Source organism: Maylandia zebra, linkage group LG15 (genome assembly GCF_041146795.1).
Source record: "Maylandia zebra isolate NMK-2024a linkage group LG15, Mzebra_GT3a, whole genome shotgun sequence".
NCBI classification, from domain to species: Eukaryota; Metazoa; Chordata; class Actinopteri; order Cichliformes; family Cichlidae; genus Maylandia; species Maylandia zebra.
Window position 1 is genome coordinate 10,959,152 of NC_135181.1, and position 24,553 is coordinate 10,983,704.

The 24,553-nt window shown below is 39.2% G+C and overlaps 1 protein-coding gene across 4 annotated transcripts in view; it reads right to left on the reverse strand.

Annotated features, from left to right (window-relative positions):
- The window catches only part of wasf1 (WASP family member 1), a 63,120-nt gene that overhangs the window by 31,684 nt on the left and 6,883 nt on the right, over nt 1-24,553 (reverse strand). For all 4 annotated transcript variants that reach the window (XM_004541758.4, XM_004541761.4, XM_004541760.4 and 1 more), the window contains exon 2: nt 971-1,125. In XM_004541758.4, coding sequence (XP_004541815.1) covers nt 971-1,103 — 133 coding nt within the window. In that variant the 5' untranslated portion in view covers nt 1,104-1,125. The remainder of the gene's footprint in view (nt 1-970; nt 1,126-24,553) is intronic.

The window sequence follows — 24,553 nt, forward strand, 5'->3', positions numbered from 1 at the left end:
CCATCTGGCACCAAAAGCAACACCACCTTTCACTTAAATCATCTTTCTTCCCCATTCTCTATTTTCCACTGAAGGCAATGGATTGTTTTGCAATTTTAAAGAAAAATGTGCAAATCTTCTCCAAAATTCAGTGGATTCCCTCTTTGTCTCTGTTCAACTGCTTTACCAGTTTTCATGGAATTTGGCACCATAGCTTTTGCATAGCTTTTCTGACAGACAGACAGACAGACGTCTTTCCTTTGCCTGAGCTGTGCAGTTAATGATAGTAGGGGAAACACTGGCTCACTGGTGAGGTGGAAAGCCATTAGGGACATAAAGGTGCTGCCTGACTGCTTTGAAAGAGACGTAAGCATTGATGTGTGATAACAAAATTTAATTTAAAAAAAAAAAGAAAGAAAGAAAGAAAAAATGGTGTAGATTAAGCCAGAATGATAAAACTATTACTTTCTGCCAACATTTTCTTTATGCTAATACATTTCAGCCAGGTTCACTTATACATCAGCGTACATCCCAGTTTCTGCCCTACTAAATGTAGGCAGTGATTTTACATTATCACCCACCATTTATTTCATGCACTGAATTAATTTTTTAGCTTCTATAAAATGAAGTGGATTCATGCCATGGCCTGTGAGTCATAAACATATGCTGCAATATGCAAAATGTTTTCTCAAATTTCCCAGCACGAATGAATTCATCACAAACTATGGCGACCAAAATATACTATGAATGAGATGATTTACACTCAGGCATGTTGGTAGAATTTTAGAGCACATACTACTTAAACTAGAATTGTGTACAGTGCAAATATCTCAGTCTTTAACTATGGAACAACCTCACTGCCAATATAAACAAATTTCATAAAAGTTATTATACTTAAAGGAAGCAAGTCTGTGTATGTATAGTGTGCCGTGTCTGTTTAAATTATGAAAGAACACATGTGTCTGTACACGAGTGTCCTCAGGTTACTGACTGAGGCTGCTGAGCTGGCGGATGACGTTGGCCAAGGAGATGTTAGTCACACATTCCAGCTCGTTCTTGATGTTTCTTGGCAGCACCGTGTGGCACAGGTGCCTGGGCTCGATGGTGCGCTTCACCAGCGGCATCCTTCTGCTGAGAAACTGCTACCTGATAGAGGAAGGGGGGGCAGAAAAAAGAAAGAATACAAAACTTCAGTGAATCAATTCTTGTCATAAATCTACTTTTGCTATTTATTACACCTTCAAATATAAGAGGTACAGAAAACGCAGTCTTCACTCACACCCCGACTGAGAGAACGAGAGAGATGGGCTGCAGGGTGAATATGAAAAAGGACACGTATAGAAATGGAAATAACTGTGGAAAAGGGTCTCAAGTTATAGAAAATGCAGAAAAATAGGACACAAGTAATGTTTTGACATTGCCAATAGCCATGTTGCCTCATCTGTTTCACTGACGTCCCGCTGTCTTGTTCTTTTCATCATGCATAGCCTGCATAACACACCTCAGCACTTTGTCTGCCCACTCAACCATGCTAATGGCATTAAGGCTGCACTGAGAGCTGCTAAGGCTCACATCTCCTCCTGTCAAACTAACACAAAAAAGAAGGACAGCTGGGTAAAACCACAGAACACAGCGATGATACACACCCACGACTACTCACTGTTGTGTCACCTAAAACACCCTTTCACCCCCAAAACTATACGAGAGGTGTTAAGCAGTACAAAGGTATAAAGTGTAACACGTGGAGTATGCTTAAAGTTCACTCCGTTTATCTTGGTTTGTTTTTGACTCATAACCTGCCGGTGACCAGGTTTTCTCCCACAAACAGCCCCTCCCCTCCTGCTGCACCCAAACCAGGTCATTTCATTTCCCTATTACCGGTAATACATTCACTATTAAAGCGCATGAGTGCAGTCATTCACTGAAGTTTATATCTTTACAAACACAGACAGGTGTTTGACTTTGTTTTTTATTCTTTATATTTAATAGAAACACTGCTGGGTAAAAGTCTTGATACACCCTACGTTTCTTTATATTTTTGCTAGGAAAATTAGAAAAATTTGGAGCAACGATTTTCTCAAAAACACTGGGAAATACTGTACACTGCATGCGGCAAAAACAGAATTTGAAGAATTCTAACAAGATTGAATATTTTTTATGACCGCCTTTAGTCTTCAGCACAGCCTGAACTCTCTTAGGCAAGCTTTGTTGTCATTTTCAAGAATAGCTCTCCAGGTTTCTTGAAGGACATTCAAAGCGCTTCTTTGGATTTTTGGCTGCTTTTTGTTTCGTTCTCTTTCAAGATGATCCCACACTGGTTAAGTAATGCTAAGGTCCAGGTTTTGGAGAAGCCAATCAATGACTGATCGTATTCCATGTAATAAAAAAAGAGACCAGTAGCTAAACATAGCCATTCGCTAGCATGATACAAATTGTCATATATAGGAGTTATGAAAATAAGGAGGAAACAAGGACCAGCAATAGCAAGTAAAGAGGGCTTAATGCATGTCTCCCTTAGTGACCAATATGTGCAATTTCTTAAAGATCAAGTACTCAGATGAACCAGCGGACCAACTGACAGGTATGGTAAATGGCCTGTATTTGTATAGCGCTTTACTAGTCCCCAAGGACCCAAAAGCGCTTTACACATCCAGTCATCCACCCATTCACACACACATTCACACACTGGTGATGGCAAGCTACATTGTAGCCACAGCCACCCTGGGGCGCACTGACAGAGGCGAGGCTGCCGGACACTGGCGCCACCGGGCCCTCTGACCTGGTATGGACAGTGATTGACATGTGATGTTTCCAGTGCCCCAATATATTATTAGAAATGCTTCCATCATTGAGGAATAATCACAACTCTTCACTGTAACCATAGAAATGTAAGACCAGAATGTATCCTGGCTAAGGATGGTAAGATGAGAGCGAGAAGGTCCAGAAAAGACTGTGCTGAGGGGAGTCATCTAGGAAGCATCTTAAATGGGAGCATCAGTGTCCATAAAAGGAAAAACCAACAACATGTGCCTCTTTTATGTGTTGCTGAAATGGTTTGAAAGAAGAGTGGAAGTGATGTTAAAATGACACAAACCCAAACATGGTGCCAATCTCTGCCCACCACTAAAATAACAAGAGATCCTCTCCACTTCAGAGATCCTTTGAGTGTACACACACTCACCATCCTCCCCTCACTGGGAACAACTCTTGACACAATGGACACTTGTCAGAATCCAGATGTCTTCAGAATATCAAATCTACCTGCCAGCTGTTACCATGTTGACCTTTAACAAGCAGGCAGAGCAGTACTACCCAAAGTAGCATGTAGGAAGATCATCTTGAAATGCACATTTCCAAGGGAAACGCATGCCATAAACTATACTCTCATATGAAAAATATTTGCCACTTGAACATTTTGAATGTACATTCAACTCTGTTTAGCTTCTACTGGTTGTCAGACAACTGGCTCAAACCTAACCCAAATAATTCAACACCTAGTCTGAGGCTTTTTACTTTACTAAAGATTAAACAAATGAGCCATAAAATATAAATGAATTAATTCATTGCTAAGAGGCTCAGAAGTGTTGATAGGGCTAGGCAGATCATGCCTTTCTCCCGGCTTCTGGTCTTTGTGTTATGTAAAGCTGCCCAGCTGCTGCTGGCAGCTTTGTAAAGACTATGAGTCCACTTTTCAAAATGTCAAACTCTTCATGTCCAAAACAGTAATATTTGTCATCTTAATTTATAGTCTCTTCTGAAAATTAAGCTGCATCTCCCTAAACGTTCCTTGTCAGAACTCTTTAGTATGAGTGCTGTGCTCCTTAAAAAAAAATAACTCCATCTCTTATGCAGTTTTCACATCAGAAATCAATAACACATTTATTTATCTATCTATCTTTAATTAGTTTATGTGCAAAGTAAGTCACTTTAGATTGTATATACTCAGCATATCAGAGAGGTTCAGTGAGAAAATGGGCAGACACGCTCACACACAGACGTGCGCACACACACACACACATACACACTTTGTAACATGTGGGTTTATTTCAAAAGGGAAGTTAGTAAAAAAGAGTTTAAAAAAGATACGTTTTTTTAGTTATTAAAATGACCTGTGAAATTATAAAAAAAATACTGAGTTAAGTTAAATGAATCTGGGAGAAAAAAAACAAATTCAATGAATTTAAAATACATACATACCTGGATAAAAAAAAGACAAAAAAACAATAGGACACCAACAGTCTTCAATTGGCCTTCCCAGAGCACAAAACTCAACATTACTAAAGTGTCAGATCTCCTTGAACAGCCAAAGAAGAGATCTGAACGTCTTTCAAGAAGCCTGGCGAACTATTCCTGACGACATCTTAAAATAAATGACAAGAAAGCTTGCCTAAGAGAGTTCAGGCTGAAGAAGTTGAAGAATAGAGATGGTCATATCAAATATTGACTTTCAAGCTTGGTAGAATAGTACAAATTCTGCTTTTGCCTTATATATTTTATTCCCTTGTAGTAATTTTCCTGGCACTAAAAGAATAAAGAATAAACGAGGGGCTGCTCAAAACTAAAACAACTGTTAATTTACATTAAATAAATCAGAAAAGGCCAAGAGCCTATATGATTTTTTTTTTTTTTTTTAAACAGTGAATGTGTTGTCCTTTTAACAACCTTCCTTCTAACCAATCACAAGAGTTAGTTTTTTTTAAGCTGACAGAGAACAGGTTTGTTTAAAGGGGGGATTAAAAGCAAACAGTGACAGAATATTAAGTTTCCAGACAGCAGCGAAATAACAATGAGAAACAGGAGAAACAAACAATTTTTGGCAGAGGCGGGAGGCGTGCACAATCTCAATATTAGTACTTTTATTTTCATCTGCCTTTTTAAACAAGTACGGCAAGGATGACAGACTTGATTTTGATTGTATCGAAAACAAAGCAGCAGTAGATAAAACAACACAAAAAAAAGCACAAAAAAAATAGATGGTAAGTGATAATACTGATCCTTCTTGGTGTGGGCATTTCAAATAGTAGACACTAACAGTTTTCTTTGGTCTCAAAAACAGATTTATGAACGATTTAAAAATACTCTGCTCAACGATTTGGTCAAACTGAAGCGGTTATGAATTTCAGTGTTTCAAAGTCACCAATAAAAATCAAAGTCAATGAAGAGATTCACTTCTCTTATCTAGCTTTAATCTTGTTTTCCAATAAACACGGACAGAAGGAGTGTTGATCTAGTACAGGCAGGCAAGGTTACTGCATTAACTTAAAATAAGTTGGCACATCATTAGTAAGTAAACACAGTTAACTTCACATTGCCTTGCTTTTCAGTCAGTGTCTTGCCGCACTGCATGAGCTTAGATTGTGATGAATGACTGCAGCATACAGTACATACTGCCTGCTGACAGGATATGAAATAATTTAGGACTGCCGTCCATGATGGAGGAAGATATTCTCTACCCACACACGATTGCTCACAAACTGCTAGCACACACTTTCATTCTGCGTTTTTACACTTACGTTTCCATATTATATGGTGGCATGATGAAGTATATGACAGCTTTGCTCCTGTTAGAATTTCTTCAGTCATATATACAATCTTGGTTGTGATCAAGAGATAAATTGGGAAAATATAAGAGAAGAAAAACAAAGAAGGGCTGACGGGACAACTGCAGGGCACTAAGCTCAAACATATTCACATTTAGAAAACTAACAAAACTATAAATATTGTCCTGAATGAGATAAGGGGTTTGATAACAGGTCGGTCACGCTAGAGTAAAAATTAGATGGCATCCTGCTTGACCTCATTCAATCACAAACTGATAGTAGACTGACTTCATACTATTGCGGGTTCATTACAGTCTTGATTCACCAAACTCACTTTAAAGATAGCAACTGACTGCAAGTGGTCGCAGACCTGGTACCCAGTTTCAAAGGCAACGAGATCACAATTTCATTAAAGACGGTCACAGTAATTATGGTCATGCTGGGGCCTCCAAGCAGTTTTTCCAAGTGTGCCACAAAACTAACATTCAGATTAAATAAAGAACTCAAACATGGTGATTATACTCTGGAGTATAGAGACACCATAGACAGCAAATTATTCTTGTTATAGTTCTTCAAAGTCTGACTGAAGTTTGCCTGCAGGGCGCATGCATAGTTAGTGTAATGTAATGTAAAATCTCAGCATATGAATCAACCTGGATGCTTGCTCAGAGACTTGCACTGGGTGAAATTTACGTCACCCAGGCCCAAGCAGAGCCCATAAAAACAGCTGCGTTAACGACAAACCACCGAATAGGGGATTTATTGAAACACCCCCCCCCCCCACCCCCCCAAAAAAAACAATACAAAACAAAGCAAAGAAGTGCTCAACACCCTGTTAAATAATGAATGCTCATCTTGAATGGTTAATCTTATGAAAAGGATTGAAGCATTTTCAAATCTGAGAGTCAACGGTGTGCATTTTGTGGGATAAAATGCTATAGGCATACGGATACAGTATATTTTGTTGTTCAAGCCCTGAGGAGATGATTGCCCTAAAACTGAAAGGCAAAATTGTAGGTTCAGCAGAAGAGATCATTTCTATGGAGAAAGTACAGTTCACATGACAGAAAAATTATTGTGTATGCATTTTTCTGTTTCAGATTTGGTCTTTGTAATGTGTGGCATAAGCACAATGAGTTGCAAAATATAAAATCTTGTAATTATCTTAGACTTTGATTCACTTTTACGTCTAAGTATCAAAGTATCGAAATAGTTTTCACACAAGTATTCTTAGATTTTTGACAATGCTGCACAATAGCTGTTCAATGAAAGAAACGTATGTAGATGACAAAACTGACAGCTCATATTAAGGAAATATTACACTGCTCCATTTTCTCTTTTATCTTGATTCAATCAGGAAGACACTGGATAGGTGTTTGAGAGAGTGCCACGGTCTCTCTATACTTTTTCTCTATTGGGATGATTACTACACATATACGCACACAACAAATTAACATTCATGTGATTTTACTTTTCCCCCCCCCCATCCCATCTACGGACTAGTCAATCCCTGTCAGCACACCCTTTGGCACTCTGCTACTACTTTTATGGCTCATTCATCTTGATGGGAGGGCGCGGGGGGTGCTTCCCGCTGTCACCTATCACCATAGCAACAGCTGCAGTGGGATGTCATCGGTCACTTTATAATATCGCATGTTAGGCGGGGGGCAGGAAAAGGGAAGAGGAAGTGAATGGGTCAAGATCACAGTGACACTTCGCAACAACGATAGCACTTGATGAATAAATGCAATATGAGTGGGAGAACAAGCCAGAGATCAGGGATTGCTCATCCATTGTGTACAGGCACAAAGTGGGGTGAGGGACGGCACATGCCAGGAGAGAGCTAGGGGCCTCCTCTGGTGCAGCTCGTTGCACCCGAACAATGAGTCCAACTGAAGGCTCTAATGAATCCTAATGGAGTATTTACTCACTCACACTGCAGCACAATATAGCTCCCGACCCCTCAATGTGGAGCTAGTCAAAGACCTTTTATGTGGAGGGTTTTCAGAACTGCCAGACTACACCATCAGATACACTATGAGATAAGAGTGGATAAAAATGTAAGAGAAAACAAGATGATTTTTGTGTGTTGGTAAATTATACAAGGAATTTTAAATGAATACAAAGAAACCTCAGATAAGACAGAATTTGCATTTCTTTACAAAAAAAACAATAAAAATCCAGCGTTGATCCAATTTGCTGAGTCTTAGTTTGCCATTAGTAGCTGCATCAGAGTAGTTTGGGGAAAAATAAATATATATTTAAAAAAAAGAAATATTTTTAAAAAATAAATAAATAAAAATCACAAGATGACTAAAGTAAGCTGCGATAAGGAAGCCAGCCAGTGGTAAGGAAAGCAAATTGCCTGGGTCTCAAGAGAGATCTCATCATTAAGTGATGTAAAATTCATGGTCTGAACTCTGATTTTTCTGCTGGATCACCATGAAACAGAATCCAACACAAGGCACACATAGAGAGTCTGCATGCGCTCATGCACTGATTCTAAATGTAACTTTTTTGAAATTTCCAAACAATATGCAATTTCCTATTTCATCCACAAGCGTACTGACCTAAGTACGAAGAAAAGAGAAATATTCGGATCCTTTTTGTTAAAAAGATTTTTTAACAGTTGATTTCTTAGATTAACAGTTTGACTGAGCTAGTATGAACTTTGGTTGATGTTTTTTTTTTGGGGGGGGGGGGGGGGGGGGTGGATAAACAAAATGTTCATTCTACTTTCGTTCAACTTAACACTTCCCTATGACGTGATCTAGGGCTGGGCGATATGACCCAAAATTCATATCTCGATATTTTTTAGCTGGATGGCGATATAAGATATATATCTCGATATTTTTTTTAAAGCCATAAGTTGAGAACAAAAAGAGAGTTCTTAGTCACACTGTGTCCCAGATGTCACACGGGCACTTTTATTTACATACAGCGTAGATGTACATGAAGAAATTACTTAAAAATAAATTATCAGCATTTATTAAATAATCATGGTCCATAAATAAAAGAAAACAATGTTGTTTTTGTGCATAACAAAAAGCTCACAATTGTGCAGTCAAAATGTAAACTAATAGACGCTGAGCATAATAACAAAGAGACAGATTTCACAGCTGCACCACCTCTCTGAACAGGTGCCATTTGTGGTCCTTATACACACACAGTACGTATCACTCCGCGAGGCTCCTCCCCGGTAGCCGTAATCCTCCGACAATCCATCAAGCGGTGCAGCTCCGTAGCTTAGCAAAGTCATATTAAAACATTTTTTGACAGATTGCTGAGCGCTGTGTACCACATAAAATCGGTTCGCGGTCAGTAAGCACAACCAGAATTCATACATAAGGCGCACTGACGATTTTTGAGAAAATGAAAGGATTTTAGGCCGTGCAGCCCCTCCGGGCTGCATGTCGTTAGCGCGGTTAGCTCGCTAGCGCGGTTAGCTCGCTAACACGTTGACGCCGTCCAGCCCCACGCACGGTAACTCGCTAACGGAGATTTTCCGCTTTCATCTTGTCATTGCCTGCAGGTGAAGCTATGAGGGAGGCGGAGTTGTGTTCAGTGAATGAGAGGCGAGGCAGAGTAACATTGCGTAGAGACAAAAGTGGACGAAAGAGAGGCAAACCTGCGGCTCCACAAGTATAATTATAACATAACATAGACTATATCGATATAAACGATATTGTCACATCTTATATCTCGTATGAAAATATATCGATATTTTTTAAAAACTCGATATATCGCCCAGCCCTAACGTGATCAGTATCCTTGGAACTGTAGCTTGCAGTAACAGCATGGTATTGAGTAAAATCCAAGCTATAATTAAAATCTACGCACCGGATGAAACCTCTGCATTCCTAGTATGCTAATAAAAAACATCTTTCATCTGTACATTACACATAACACTTTTCTATTTCTGAAGCAACATAATTCAGTACTTCTTCAGACCATCCTATTTGTGTGCTATCACATTAAATGCACAGAAAAGAAACTGCAATTGAGTTAGTATCTACATGCTGACATCCAGTCACCTGTGGAGGTCAACAATTTAGCTAATGAATCTGGCGTTCTAAATCCAGCATAATAGTTATACCACTGGCACCATCTATAGGTGTACGCCTATAGATGGTGCCATCTATTAGGAAACAAAACAAAACTCTCATACTGACAAACTGAACCAATCTGTTAGACTCTGTTTTGAAGATTTCCTGTGTACTGATGTTTCCAGGGAGGATCTTTGCCAGTTAAGGCACTACTTTGCACAGGAAGTATAATGAGGGATTTCTCGTGCTCACTGCACAGATCTACGATTTCTGTGTCAGTGACATCTTACTTTCTTTTTGCATTGATCCTGCTGCAAATTAAAAATGACAAATTAGCAAGACAGAGTGTGCTGCTAAGCAACAGCCATAGTGACATGAGCATTCGAATGAATGGTCATGACCAGGTGTGTTTAAAACTAGCTACAAGTTTGGTTGGTGCAGCTCATAAAGTCTGTAGACAAGTCTTAATAGATAGACCAGTCACTGCAACCAGCCCTTGGGATTTAAAAATGCAGCTTCAGAGCATTTTGATTCTTACAGCTTAAAAATTAATGCATTTTCTGTGTCAAATTAGCCTGAACATTTTGTCCTTTGTTCAGTGACTCTGGGAACTACAGCTGTATTCTTAGAGTTCTCTATGAACTAAGAACAGCTGCAAACACAAAACACGGGCATATAATCAGTGAAGCTGGCACAGCCTCAGCAAGCCAATGGCACTGGGTTAGGAGTTCAAACTGGCAACGCTTAATAACAGCTGGTTTAAGTCAGTAATGCAGATTTGCAGTGCAAGAAAGCTACTGCAGTTCATTTTCCAAAGAAAACATAGGCAAATAAAATAACTGGGCAAAGCTGAGCTCAAGCTCTATCAACAGGTCTGTTTCTTCCTTTAGCCTATTTAAAAAAACAAAAAACATTTTTAACAGCTGCAGAGGTTAACAGGAGCAGTACTATATCTGGCTCATCATCCAGCTATTAATTTTTTAAATGCCATTTGTTGTGACTGAAATTCTCTTTGCAACACATTTTAAAGCAGCTGAAATGTTGTTACATTTTTAACATAAAGAATAAAATTCTGAATTCACTTTGTTCTTTAGGCAGTAAAGTAAATCAGAGGGTACAGAGATGGAACAAAAAGACAGATTTTTTTCAAATCAGTGATAAAATACTGAAGGAAAGAGGGCCTAATGTTAAAATCAATACCACTGAGGATTTATTAGGTGACCTATCTAAGCCGGACACCTCCCCTTTAGCCAGAGTGTCCAGGGTTTAATATGCTTCAAAGAAAGTGCTTATCAGATTATAGAGAATCAAATCTTGGGGTTAAGAGCCTGCTTCAGACAACTTTTGTGACATTCTGAAACAGAAAAACCAGCGAGTCTGATGCAAGATGCCTACAGACTTATAAAAAGAGTGCCTGTTCAAGCAACCCCCTATTAAAGCTTTGCTGCAGTTGGTGGGAACAGACTGTCAAGCCTGACAGATGAGGTGAGTAGCCAGAGGAGCGATCATATGTACAAAATGAAACAAAATGCACAAATACCCTGATGATGTTGCAATCTTCTGACAGCAACCTACGAGACCGGTGGAGTTTCTCATCAAAGCATGTATTCAAATAGCAGGCCCGCATCACAAGAATAACCGCATACATGCATCAGCCCCTGCTCCCCACCCTCAATTCTTCAACTCACCCATCACAGCAGATCACGTTGGCAGAATATATCATGGCATGCGCCAGTGTGTCATCCTCCCAATTAAAATTATGCATCAGCAGACCCCCATCCCCCTTCTGGGGTGAGTTGTCACCTTGCAGGCCCTCACCAGCATGGTGCTATAACACACAGACACAGAGACCTCTTGTTGTCGGGCTATAAATATACCTGCAGCACCAGTGCTGTCACTTTTGGCTCACACAGCTATGCTAACTAGGTTTGCTGGTAGTGGGAAACTTTAGAGTGCTTGTGGCAAGGGATAAGGGAAGATAATAAGCTTATTTCCTCGTCTCAATAACTGAATTTCTGACTGCACCATTTCTCATGTTATCCTGTCTGATATGCTGTATTATTTGCAGATAAACAAAAGCTTTTCCTCCATAGTGGTGCAAACTTTATTTCAAACTGAAGGCTTCCTTGGTGGTTTTCCCTCATCTGAGCTCAGCTGTTTGGACCCTGGGTCAATCTGTGGACTTTTTTCATGTACACTTAAGCAAGGCAGTCATTTACCATGATGCCCTGCATATCCTTTTGATCAAGGTAAGCATCTTGGAACACTGGTATTCAAATGATACATATCCACTCGCTGGCTGACTTTCTGAGCTGTACTGATGCTGCCTGGTAGCTGTGAACAATTTTCAAGAGTTGTTTCAAACAACAACAAAAAACTGCAGTTTGTTTGTGTTAAGAATTAACAATTTCCATCTAATATAACATTGAATTGATTGTAAAGGTCTTGATAATAATCAATAAGTAATTGAATCGTCAAGCATAAACAATTTCTAATCTTAAATATGCACATAGGCCCAAAAAAACCCTCCAGATTTTGTTGTTTCATTGGTTTTGGCATGTACTACTCCCTTTACAAAATAGCGGCTGTATAATGGGTTCCTTAATCCGCCACCCACACACACACACACACACACACACACACACACACACTGCTGTGCAAGTTGTTCGCCTGCCAATGATGCAATTAAAGGGAACTCGTTCTAGCCCGCTCTAAGACCTCAATCACAACTGCCCCTAGAGGATAGCAAAGAACCGAAACGTTCCTGTCATCAAGCGTTATCTGTCGGTGCGCTTGTGAAGAGAAGTCACTGACTCAACAGTGAGTTTCCGTCCACTATTCTTTACATTCAAAATCTTATTCAATGAAGAACCTTACACTGACTGAGCAGCTGGACACAGGCCACATTGTGATTGGTTACAAAGAGATTTGATCCCTTCGGACGTTCATTTAGCAAACATGCTTTATCCTACTGTAAGACGTGCACAACTAAATATTCATGGACATCTGTGTGCCAGCGTCAATGAGTAAAGTGTCTGATGAACAAACAGACTCAAAGAAGTTTATCTGCTGAGTGCACAGAAACCCACTGGTATGAATAATGAAAGCCCGCTGCTCAATTATAAATGTCTGCATGCTTGCACTGTGCAGCTGCGCTTGTTTGGCCTGTGAGGGAAATTTCATTATACTAACTCCCTTGTTGTTCATACAGACGTGAAGGACATGCACACACAGTTACCAGAGCAGCCACCCCAGTCAACTTAAAACTAAAAACACTAACATTTAAAAAGGAAAAAAAGAAAGAAAAAATTACCAAAAACTAGAAGCACATACAAATTTACAAGCCCAACACAGAGTAGATATATTTGATCCAGCTTAAAAGCTGGTTGGGAGGGCAAAATAAATAAATCAAAACCATTTTCTCACTTTGGAGAGTGAGAAAACGTTAGACATTAAAATAAAAGGCATTTGACCCGATTAATTTTACGTTTTTGTTGCCTTAATATTGACTGGCCATTAGTAGGTAGCCAGTTCCTGTAGAGATCCACTTCCCTGTAGTCCGATTCCTTGGAACCGTTAGTCTGCCTGCCTCTCAATCTCTCTTATCGGTTCTTGCACTCTTGCTACGATCTTGCTCCTCTGTGACGGAGGAAAATAGTGGCACAGTTTACAGTGTGGATATGGAGATTACTTTTAATTTAATTGCAAAAAAGGACGAGTGCCTTGGTAAAGCAGGAGCACCTGCACAGCTAGCACGCAAACGCTAAGCTAGCCAAGTGAAGTTAAAGCTGAGTAAATGCTGAACCGCCATTCACGGTGAAGCCAGCCACTGCTGAACTTCAACACGTAATAAACTAATGATCAGTCAGACTGCAGCCTCTGTTTCTACCTGGTCATGTTTCTACAGTCGAATCACCGTGACGACGCTTTGAAGTCCCTTTGTGCTGGTTTTAATTTTTGATTTATGCTCTTGGCTTTGGGTTCATACTTAAATACTAAGAGAAAGATATACATGTTCTCATGCGGATAGGGATTTGTGTTGGTGTGTGGGGCTGTAGCCTGTAGGTTTATATTGTTAAATGGTTATTATGAGACAGTGTGTTTCAGATCATTTTACAGAGTAACATAAAAGTAACGTAACGAGTCATATAACGAATGTCTTTCTCCTGGTGTAATTAAGTAATGTACTGTATTACTTTTAAGTGTTCTGTATATGTGTAATACCTTTTTTACTTTACCTTTTTTGAGTAATGACCCCACACATCACAACAAAGAGGGGAAATACCTCTAACATGCACAAACATTCGACTAAGCGACACATAAGTTGTATCAGTGTAACAATGTAATGTCTTTGATGTGCTGCGTAGAGATGGTGGTGACTGATAAATTATATCAACAATGGAATTGGAATCGCAACATTCTTATCAATTCTCATCTGTTTGGATGGTCTCCAAACGTCACATTTTAGTGATGATAGGCTCAGCTCTGTAGGAGTGACTAACTCTATGATTTCCTAAATAATAACAGTGATGTTGCAATAAGATGACAATGACATAAAAAATAATCAACACCTAGCAAGAGCTGTTGTTTTATGTTTCACTAGTGCAGCTCTCGTTCAAGAAAAAGCTAGATCAGAACAGTCCAGCTGTCAACAAAACACACCACTGATTAGACCTACCAATATTTGGTTGGAATCCTCAACACTCTTGAACTACAATCCAGATATAAAACATTATCTGGCCTGGTTTTCCACACATAGGCTAACATTTATTCTCACACAGCACGCATTTGGACTACTTTTGGCACCTCGGGCTCAGTTTGGTTGTCACATTTCGATACACAATGCTGTGGGGTGAAGTCTGACAGCCCTTGGAGGTCCCCTTACGGGCTGGTGTGCCATACGGTTGAGTGTCATGCCATTTCACAAGCTGCATCTCTGACTGTTGTAAAAGTGTCACAGTAAACAACATTTAGCCAAAATATAGACATCCAAACAACTTCAAACTCGACATCGCACTTCCTTGGATCAAAAGCAAGACAGATGCCAAGTGAGAAATGGATCAATTGTTGGGAAAAGTGAAGAACAGAGACACCCACCCACCCAACAGATTCTTGCTTTACTAGATTACTGGTCAAGTAAAGCAGTTCCCTTCGGTTCAGAAACCCAGGTGCTGCTTTATTTCTTTTCAGCATGTCATTGTAACACCAAGGCTTATTCTCATCTTCTCTAGTGTTGGTCTCATTCTTTTTGTGACTTCTTGAACTCTTCTTCTTGTACTAAAGACATAATTTCAATATTCTTTTACAGTCTTTTTATGTTTCAGTTTCAGACAATGAAATCACTCACTGATGGTAACATCTGCTATGGCGTCGTCCTTGACGTCTGCACAATTTGTGGAATGGGAGAGCAAGACTGTCTCTCAAATGGCAAATCCAAATCTCTTTAGAAAAAAAAAATTAAAAGGTCATACATTAGCTTTCTAAGAAATAAAGTCATGACAAATTTGAAAAATAGTTTTATTTTTTGTGCATTTTGTCATGTTGTTATATTTTTTTAAAAAAAATGTATGCCAAGTCATTATATTTACTCCATCTTCACTATTCATAGTTTTGTTTTGAAGATTCTTTGTGAAAGAAGACTGACATGGTTTCTTTAAAAACAATATTGTGCAAAAGTTTTGAGCCGAACCTCCTATCTTTATATGTTGCTTCCAAGGAGGCAGACTTTTTCATTTGGTCTTGAGAAATAGTTCTCTAGACTTTGAGGGTCTTTCAAAGTTTTTCTTTGGACTTTGAACAAAAAAACAAAACAAAACAAAACAGGATCTTCTTTGATCATTCATACAATGCCAAAGTGTCTGACTGGCAACAACTTTATTTTTCAGAATGACAATGATGCCTATGGATTAAAAACTTACCTGAACAGAAAAAAAACATATGCCATGAGTTGCCTTTCCTAAAGCCTGGACTTCAACATTATTAAAGCAGTGTGCGATCATCTTTGAATGTCCTTCAAGAAGCCTGGAGAAAGCCTTGATGAATACTTAAAGAAAATATAAAAAAGTTTGTCTAAGAGAGTTCAAACTGAGTTGAAGAATAACGGTGGTCATGCCAAATATTCACTCTTAAGCTTATTAGAATTGTTCAAACTGTTTTTGCCTTATATACCATAAATCCATTTATGTTTTCACATGTTTCAATAATTCACTGCTGCTATTCTAGGAAAATGGATGTCTCAAGACCTTTGCAGAGTACTGTACACAGTACCACGCAATGTATAGCTCATGTATAGCGGTGTGCCCTTTTTAAGGTATCTTCTTTATGAATAAAATTGGACAGACTTTCACAGAAGAACCATAACTTCTTCTGCAAGTTTAAAGTTTTCTGAGCTCTGTTCAGAAATAGAGGGTCTCCAGACAAAGAGAGAAAGAGAAAAAGGGGGGAATATGAGGTGGGCTGAGAGGGGGATGCTTGCGGCAGAAAAAAGAAAAAGCTGTGTGGGTGGTATCAGGGGAGAAGGAGAGAGATCATCTTTTCTCATTGAGATCAATCCCTGAGTCTACAACAGGGCCTCTGTGTTCTAGGGCAGAGAGGAGAAGTAAAAAAAAAAAAAAATCTGGACAGTAGAAGCTAATATTTCATTGATACTGCAATTTTTCTCATATATTGCAGTACAGTAGGCATTGTTATTCAGTACTGTACAACATACCAATTCACATTCATTTGACTGAAATAAATACCCCAGGGGGAGAACAAGTCAGAAGCAGTTATTCTCAAAATAAAGTGACATGAATCACAAGATATGGCACCCTGCTATGCTGCGCCTGCGCCTTAAGCACTCACATTTTCATGTTGATCACTGCATCACACCTCTATCTACCTACCTCTGGTGCAAAAGTCCAAATTCAGCACACTATAGTTGAACTGTTCTTCTGTCAATTCCCTTTGATCTACATCTAAGAATGCATCATGGTCTGAGACTGAAAAGACGAGAGGAGGTTTGTAAAACAGCTTGGAGGCAAAGTGTATTTCAGTCAGTCTCTCCTGCACCACTGCCTTGAGTACAGTGAGATGTGTTTAAATAAGGCCAAAAAAAAAGTCTTTAACTTCCAAAGTTTATATAAATAATTTTTTTAAATTTACATAATAAAAACCAAACAAAACAACCAGTTCCATAATTTTTTTCCTATGCAAATTTCATATGTTGAGACAACCTGAGACATGCACGCACAAGGCACACCTACCATGAACCAATGTGTTTGTGAATACAACAATAGCAACATCCATTCAAGACCATTTAACGAACCCAGTAGCATTTGGCAGGAATTGCGAAATGGTTATATGAGAGAAGCAAGAGGGAAATCAAGGCAGATTTGTGGTCTAAACTAGACCGATCAGACAGTGCCCAGAGCAGCTGTGCAGACCTCTCATGGGCTGTCTTGTGGCTGTGTGCAATGTCAGTGTTTGTATGTATCTGTGCATGAGAGATGATTCTGAGAATATGGCGCCTGGAGACCAGAACAATGATGGTTAGTGAAGATGCCCTTGCTGTGAGGAGGCTTAAGGCGGCACCAGTGGTACAGAACAGCAGGGCTGACCACTGGGGTGATATCAAGTGCTCATTTGAGCAAGCTCTAACTGATTCAGCTAACTATAACATTTTCTAATGATACATTCCTCAAGCAAGCATGCCATGAGCTGCATCCTCTTTGTTCACACTGTAGCTTACCAAAACCAGGGACGGTCAACTAGTGTTGTGCCATGTCATATCAAATTTATATGTGAAATAAAAGTGTCACAGCAATGACATTGCGACCCCAAGTGTTCACGTCCTCCAGTACAAACAATGAGATGAGCCAGGGATGTCTGAGATCAGGCATGTTGCAGCATGTTGCCTTCCTCATCCTGGCTCTTCCAGAGCTTTCTTCCCATTATGAGAATGCACTGTCACCAAGTGCGTTCTCATAGCGGGTCATCTGGTTGTTGGGGTTTTCTCTGTATCACTGTAGGGTCTTTACCTTACAATATAAAGGGTGTTGAGATGACTGATTTGGCACTATATAAACAAAATTTATTGAATTGATGCCCTTCCCAACACAACCCTGTGTCTCCTGCCAGTCTCAAACCGAGTTGTTTGTAATGCAAATTTGCAACATACTTCTCCAACAGCTCTGGAAAATACACTTCATTTTGCTTGCACAAATAAATGCTTCTGCTTGACAACTGCATTCCCCAATAAAACATCACCATTTTTTAAAATTTCATCATGAATATCAATATTGCACATTTCCTTTAAATATCTTGATATAATTTTGAGTCCACCCCTACTGTCAGTCTAATTGTGACTTAGAAATAAATAATCAGTGTTTAAATATAATTTAACTGACTTACCAAAAAGAAGTGTCAAGTTACTTGACACCGTAACATAATGCATTTCTCACCAGTGTTGGTCACGTTACTTGAAAAAAGTAATCAGTAACTAATTACTGAAGAATCCGCGAGTTTGTCTGTGAATTTCCCACTCCGTGGCAGCGTACTCTGTGCTTGCTCGGACATTTAGGGTTTTTTTTAGCTGTAAAAATAAGTTTTCTTCCCACGCAGTGAACAGCGGACGCTAATGTTTTTGTCACTTTTTACGGAATCAAACTCAAAGTAAGGTCAGTACTTCCACGCTTTAAATGCTGCACGCTCATACTCTCTCCCGCACTCGATATATTATCCGTTGTTGATCTGCACACAGCTGTTGCCATGAAAATCGCACTCGCTTACGTCACTGTCATGAGAGACACTTGCAAAAAAAAAAAAAAAAAAATCATCACGGTTTTAGTAATGCAGCGTGCTTACGGGAAAGTGGCAGTAATCTAATTACCTTTTTTGCAATAGTAATCCCTTACTTTACTTGTTACTTGAAAAAGTAATCGGATTACTGCCCATCTCTGTTTCTCACTGCTGACTTGCATTTGTGTAAACAACGACAAAGAGCCACATGGGTCAGTATGACTTGGGTCAAACACTAATTGAGCACCTTGAAAGTGTAACTAGTCATTAAACAGATGTAAAACAAAAGGATATAATAAACTACAGTATCAAATACATATCTTAAACCTAAAAAATGATAGTAATAGGTGGTCCTACAGTAGCAGCCAAGAAGGCAGAGGCCAGTCACTGCCCTTTAGGCCCTTTTCCATATATAGAAACAGTTTGCTCATTAGGGGTCAACAGGTCAGCCGCAGGCATTTTTTGACCTGTGCCTTCTGATATCTCATGACCACCACACTGGCTTCCTCCACCTTATGCACACGCACACATTTAATCCTGGACGATTTTAAAATCCCTCTGCAAGTCAAAATGGTAGATGCTAATCTAGACAACTGGGTGGGAGGAAAGAATGAATCTCTACAGAAAAAAAAAAAGAAGCTAAAGCAAATTATAAAATGTGGTCTAACAGGCTTGTATTAACAGTACTATAGAAGATTTGACTCAATTAAGGCTTTGGTCATTCACTTACTTTGTCATTACATTGAATAATGGTAATCTCCAGGCTTACCAGGCAGTTTTTCCAAGCAATGAGAAGACATTTTTATATTATGGCAGACTGTTACTTAAGGTGTCTGCATGATTCAGTTCACTATATTCAGTGAATAGGAGCGCTTGTGTGCATGCTGGTCTACAGACACAATCCTGTCTTCCATCTGCATCCACACACATGGACACACATACACACACAAGTCATCCATATAGATTTGATCATTAGATCAAAAAAAAAAAAAAATCCAGTTTCTTGTCTCTAGAGAAAGCAATACGGGTGACAATGGTACAAAGATGAGGGAGACAAAGCACCTCTTGGTCCCTTTTCTCCCTCTTTCTGTTGGCTGTCACCAGGCATTGTGAGGCTCTCTGCTCGTCTCCTGTTGGCACATCTTGAAAGGGAAGCAAAATCCAATTCTTCCGACAGGTAGAAAGCCCCTGACTTGCGTATTCCCTCTACCTGTTTGCTTCTGGGGTTTTTTTCTCTTCTTATCGGTGGGCATATTTCAAGCCTCTAGTCTCCTCAGCCGCAATAAGTGAGGCTTGCGTGTGTGTGTGTGTGTGTGTGTGTGTGTGTGTCTCTACACAGGCAAAAGTAACAGACGAATAAGAAAGAGACATAATCTATAGTAGCCATTATCTCTGCTCCCACACGATTCTTTGTTATCTATTACGGTTGGTCAAACTTTGGCTTCTCTGCCACCCTCCTCATCACTGCACCCCTGAGAGTGTGTGTGTGTTAGGATATCTGAGACACCCTGCCCTTGTCAATCATAGTCACCACTGCATCATTCGACAACCCAGAGCTCTCGATGCTCCTCTGCTACTAGATAAGCACTTCCTAAGCTAAACTAATAGTCCAGCTCTCCCTCCCACACATAAGAGCCCTTCACTTTGCAAACATAGAAGTGTCTTCCGCCCCTTAACAGATATGCAGGAGAAATTCAGGAAAAGAGGCCCCCTGCAGTAAATACACTACATATATTAATCAAGTAAGCTCAGACTCAGGAACAAGATTCGTTAAACTCCCCAATGCATTTTAATAATTTGTGATCCAAATCAAAGCCCGGGGAAATAAGTTTCTTCTATTTTCTATAACTAAGCAAAATTTGGGTATTTGCAAGGAATAATAAGACATTCAAGTTAATGCACTCTCTCAACAGCATTTCGACTGAACAGCTTGATGGTTAGTGGAAAATTTTCTAGAACGGCACCAACTACTGCCTGTGTTTACTTTGGCAAATTTTGTGCCTTTTTACAGTGAAGAAAATGCTAACACATGCTAGCATGTTAGCATGTGGCTGTGAGCGAGCTTATGGTGCTGTGCCCATATTGCACATGCATGAAAGAGAAGATCAGGGAGGCTGACTGGCCAGTCACCAGTAAGAGCCGAGAACACTGGCAACTGATTCCAGACTAAGTTCTCACCGGCTCCATTTTGAGAATAACCACCGTTGCCAAGCAGCAATAAGGAAATTATATTCATGCAAATTAGTTGCATGCTGTGCGTCAAAGGTTTGCATGTTTGTTGAGGTATTTCCCCTGTTTGTTGTGATCACTGTTAGAGTCGTTACTCAAAAAAAGTCATCATTACACATATTACACAAAACGCTTTTCTTAAGGGTAATGCAGTACGTCACTTAACTACTCCTGGGAAAATGTAATTTGTTATAGTACTTGTTAAATTACTTTCATGTTGCTCTTTCATGTTACTCTTTAAAACAGCTGAAACACGCCATCTCATAATCGCCATTTAAACCTGAGGCTACAACCGCACTGACCAACACAAATTCCTAATGAGTACACACATCTCGAAGATCTTTCTCCTGGTAGAATACAAACCTAACCGCACAAAGCAAAGATGAAAACAAGCACAAAAAAGCAACCGTCACATTGAATCTGCTTTAGAAAAGGGAACAGGTAGAAAGAGAGGCTACAGCCTGACTGCTCATCTGTTTGTTACTTGTTAAGTTAAGGGTCTGGCTGCTGGGGTCGGCAATCACTAAGCTTTTACTCTGGGTTCTTGCCTAGCTTAGCTTAGCATGCCGACCTAGTAGATGCTTGCAAAAAAACAAACTTGTGTTAGCAGCATAATGCGGTCGTTTCTTTCCTGGATGCAGTTTTCTACTTTACCACGTTACCATTTATCTCGCCCTTTTGTGCAATAAACATAAACGTGCATATCCATGCTCTAGACTGCCTCGCTATTTTCCTCCTCTGACTTTCGAACTGAAAACAGCTGATTATAGTGAGAGTGCAAGAACTGATAAGCAGGATCAATAGACAGGCAGGCTAATGATTCAAAGGAATTGAACTACTATGAACTGGTTTTCTACAAGAACCGCTTCTCGATTCCAATCTCTAATATGCTCTCTGTTTCAGTTGCAAGGAAAAAAAAATCTGAACATTGAAAAAAAAACAATAATAACAATAATAAGGTGTGAACAACTTTATGTTTCCACTCTCTTTTTTGATATTAAAAATTAAAATAAATAAATAAATCAGGAAATGGGATTTTTGACCTTGTCAATGAATGATAAACCTAAGGGTGACAGGTTTGCAACAACAAAATACAACAACTCACGAAGTAAGCATGTTAGTGTTAAGGAAAGCAATGAAACCAGTGACTCTTTTAGAATCAAACCGTGATAGTAATACACTGACAATATAAACTTATCTTTTAAATTTGATAACTTGAATTAATTAAATACATTTTTAAAGATTAATATGGTTTAACTTATATAGGAACTAATTTTATTTAATTTAAATCAGAAAAATAATGTTATGAAAACCGTGAAATAAATTTGATTCCCCCCTGCTTGTTGCAGGTGTCTATAGAAAGTGAGAAGGTAACTGTCAGGTGTTTGCAACAGCTAAATACAATAAACAACTCACCAAGTAAGCATGTAGGTTCTAATGAAGGCAATTAAACTAGTCATGCTTTAGACCATAGGTGTCAAACTCTGGCCCGTGGGCCAAATTTGACCCGCAGCCTAATTACATTTGGCCCGCGAAGCCATACCAAATTACTATTAAAGCTGGCCTACTGGTATTATACAGCTAATATATATATATATTGTTTAGTATTAAGCTTTGCTTGTTCCATATTCAGTTTTCCAGCAAAACTTATTTGAGTCCATAAGGAAAGATTCATTCTTATTTTCAATAAATATTAAAGTTAGCCCGCGACTTTGTTCCAGTTTTGAATTTTGGCCCACTGTGTATTTGAGTTTGACACCCCTGCTTTAGACTAAGACCTTGATGGTAGTATAGTGGCAATTTAAAATAAGCTTTTAAATTAAATAACTTAAACGAATTAAATAGCTCAATTGGCTGAAAAAAAAAAAACTACAAATATTCTTTTTTTTTTTTAAATTAATTATGCATTGGGAAAATTATATATAAAGCTCTAGGCAACATGTGCCCTTGTTTCTTCTGCTTCCTCTCTGTTACCGTTACTCTCTGTCACCTTTCCTTGCACTCACTTTAAATCTGATCAATCCTTCAGACATGGCTGATGTACAACTACAACTTAATGTTGACTGCAAAACCAGCAATCATGAGCTTCACCGAAAGCAGTCAGCAGTGAATGTGCAGCTTCTGCTTATGTAAAGTAGGACACGACAGAGAGGAATATAATATATATGTGAGAGGCAGTGGATGAGAGGTGTGAGTGAGACAGGAAGCACACAGGAAGCTTGTAATGAAGAAGGCGAGACAAACTAAGGGAAAAAAAGAAAAAAGAAAAAAAGCTTTCCAGCAGGCCAAGTGCCGAGGCCAGGTCTGTCTGTCAGCACCCATCTGTCCTCCTGAGGCTACGCAAACTAGACTTCTGCCTCAAGATGCCGCTAGCATTTATACAACCAAACACACTAAAGTAAAATGGTTCTTTGACCTTATCCTACACTCCAGGAAGGACCTATGTGGGCTGCCTCTTTACTCTTTAGATAGAGGAGGATGGCTTTCCTCCAGGCAGCTCACGCTATGCTAATCCAAATAATGACCTGGCATTTAACCAGCTATAAGGCTGATTAAGCAAACACAAGCAGACAACATTCTTTGGTGAATACCCATCTCCTATATGTCATAATCTGCAGCTCAGAAGGGAGTGCAGATTATGACAGAAAATCATCAAATTTAATACTCAGAGAGCACCTTAAGTGATCACCCACCATCCCAGCGATTGACTCTTTTTTTTGGCTCTTGCCATTATGGATTGCTTTAGAGCCTAAACAAGGGCTGAATAATCTTTCCTGCAAAACAACAGGACCATTATTACTGCAGTCCACATGCCACCGTTCACAGAACTAACTTTTCCAGGTTATCACGGATGTTTCATGTGGTCCGTATGTATTTCTGTGACAGTTTTTAAATGTGACCATTGTGCTACTGAATTTGAATTTACACCTTGCACCAATAGGTTGGAATAAAGGCACGCAAACGTCTTTAAATTTGGGAGTAAAATTTCAGGCGGCAACAAAAACCTTCCAGATATATGTATGTTATTTATCCAACTGGTGCACTAGCCTGAACACCTGCCATCTGGGGTGTACACTGCATCTACACCCTAGATGGCAAGATAAAGTGAATGCATTTTATTTTCATTGTGCACTTATGGGGGAAAAAAAAAAAAAAAGTTGCTAAAGTGAACCCAATGATCTAATTTCTAGTCCCATCATTTTATTCTGGATACTTTTAGGGCAGCTTTGCATGATTCACAGTTCAAAATAATTCTTATTTACCTTATCCATGGTGTGCATGGTGTTCCCTCAGTTTATCTGAAACTTTGGCCACGTTTAATCCAAATATAAATGTAAATAACCTTAATAGTATACATATCACAGAAAATATAGAAAGGGATAAAAGGTAGCCTTTAAGGTCTTCAAAGAGCCTTTATTCATGTAATGGGGAGGTGTGGTGCTAGAATTATGTTTTGTTTTTAATAAAGGTATAGCAGAAGAGAGTTGGGATTCAGGTGTAATATGCAAGTACCTTCTAAGAACTTACTTTATACCTGTGTAAATGGCAGATTTACTGACTGCCATGTTGACTGTATTCTATTGATATTGGTATGCAATGGAAACGCAACTGACAGAGCAAGTAATTTTGAATAGAAATGCATACTGTACTGATAAAGTTAGGAACTGTCAACCAGCCAGTTGCAACACGACAAACAAAATTAACATTTCTCTGCAGCAGGAAAAGAGCAGAATTTCCTGCCGTGGTGAGCTAGCACAATCTGTTATGTCATTCACTATATTAATGGCGTGGAACTAGAACACATTAGAGGTTTCAGCTTAAAGTACCGACTGAAATAACTGTCATCAGTATTCTTTTTGCCACAGTCCTATTTGCATTTTTGTGTTCTCAGCTCAAACTAATTCTGCAATGGGCAGACCATAGCCATCAGTGTCCTGCATCATAAAAACAGCGGAGTAGTAAGTGGCTATGTCAAGCGGA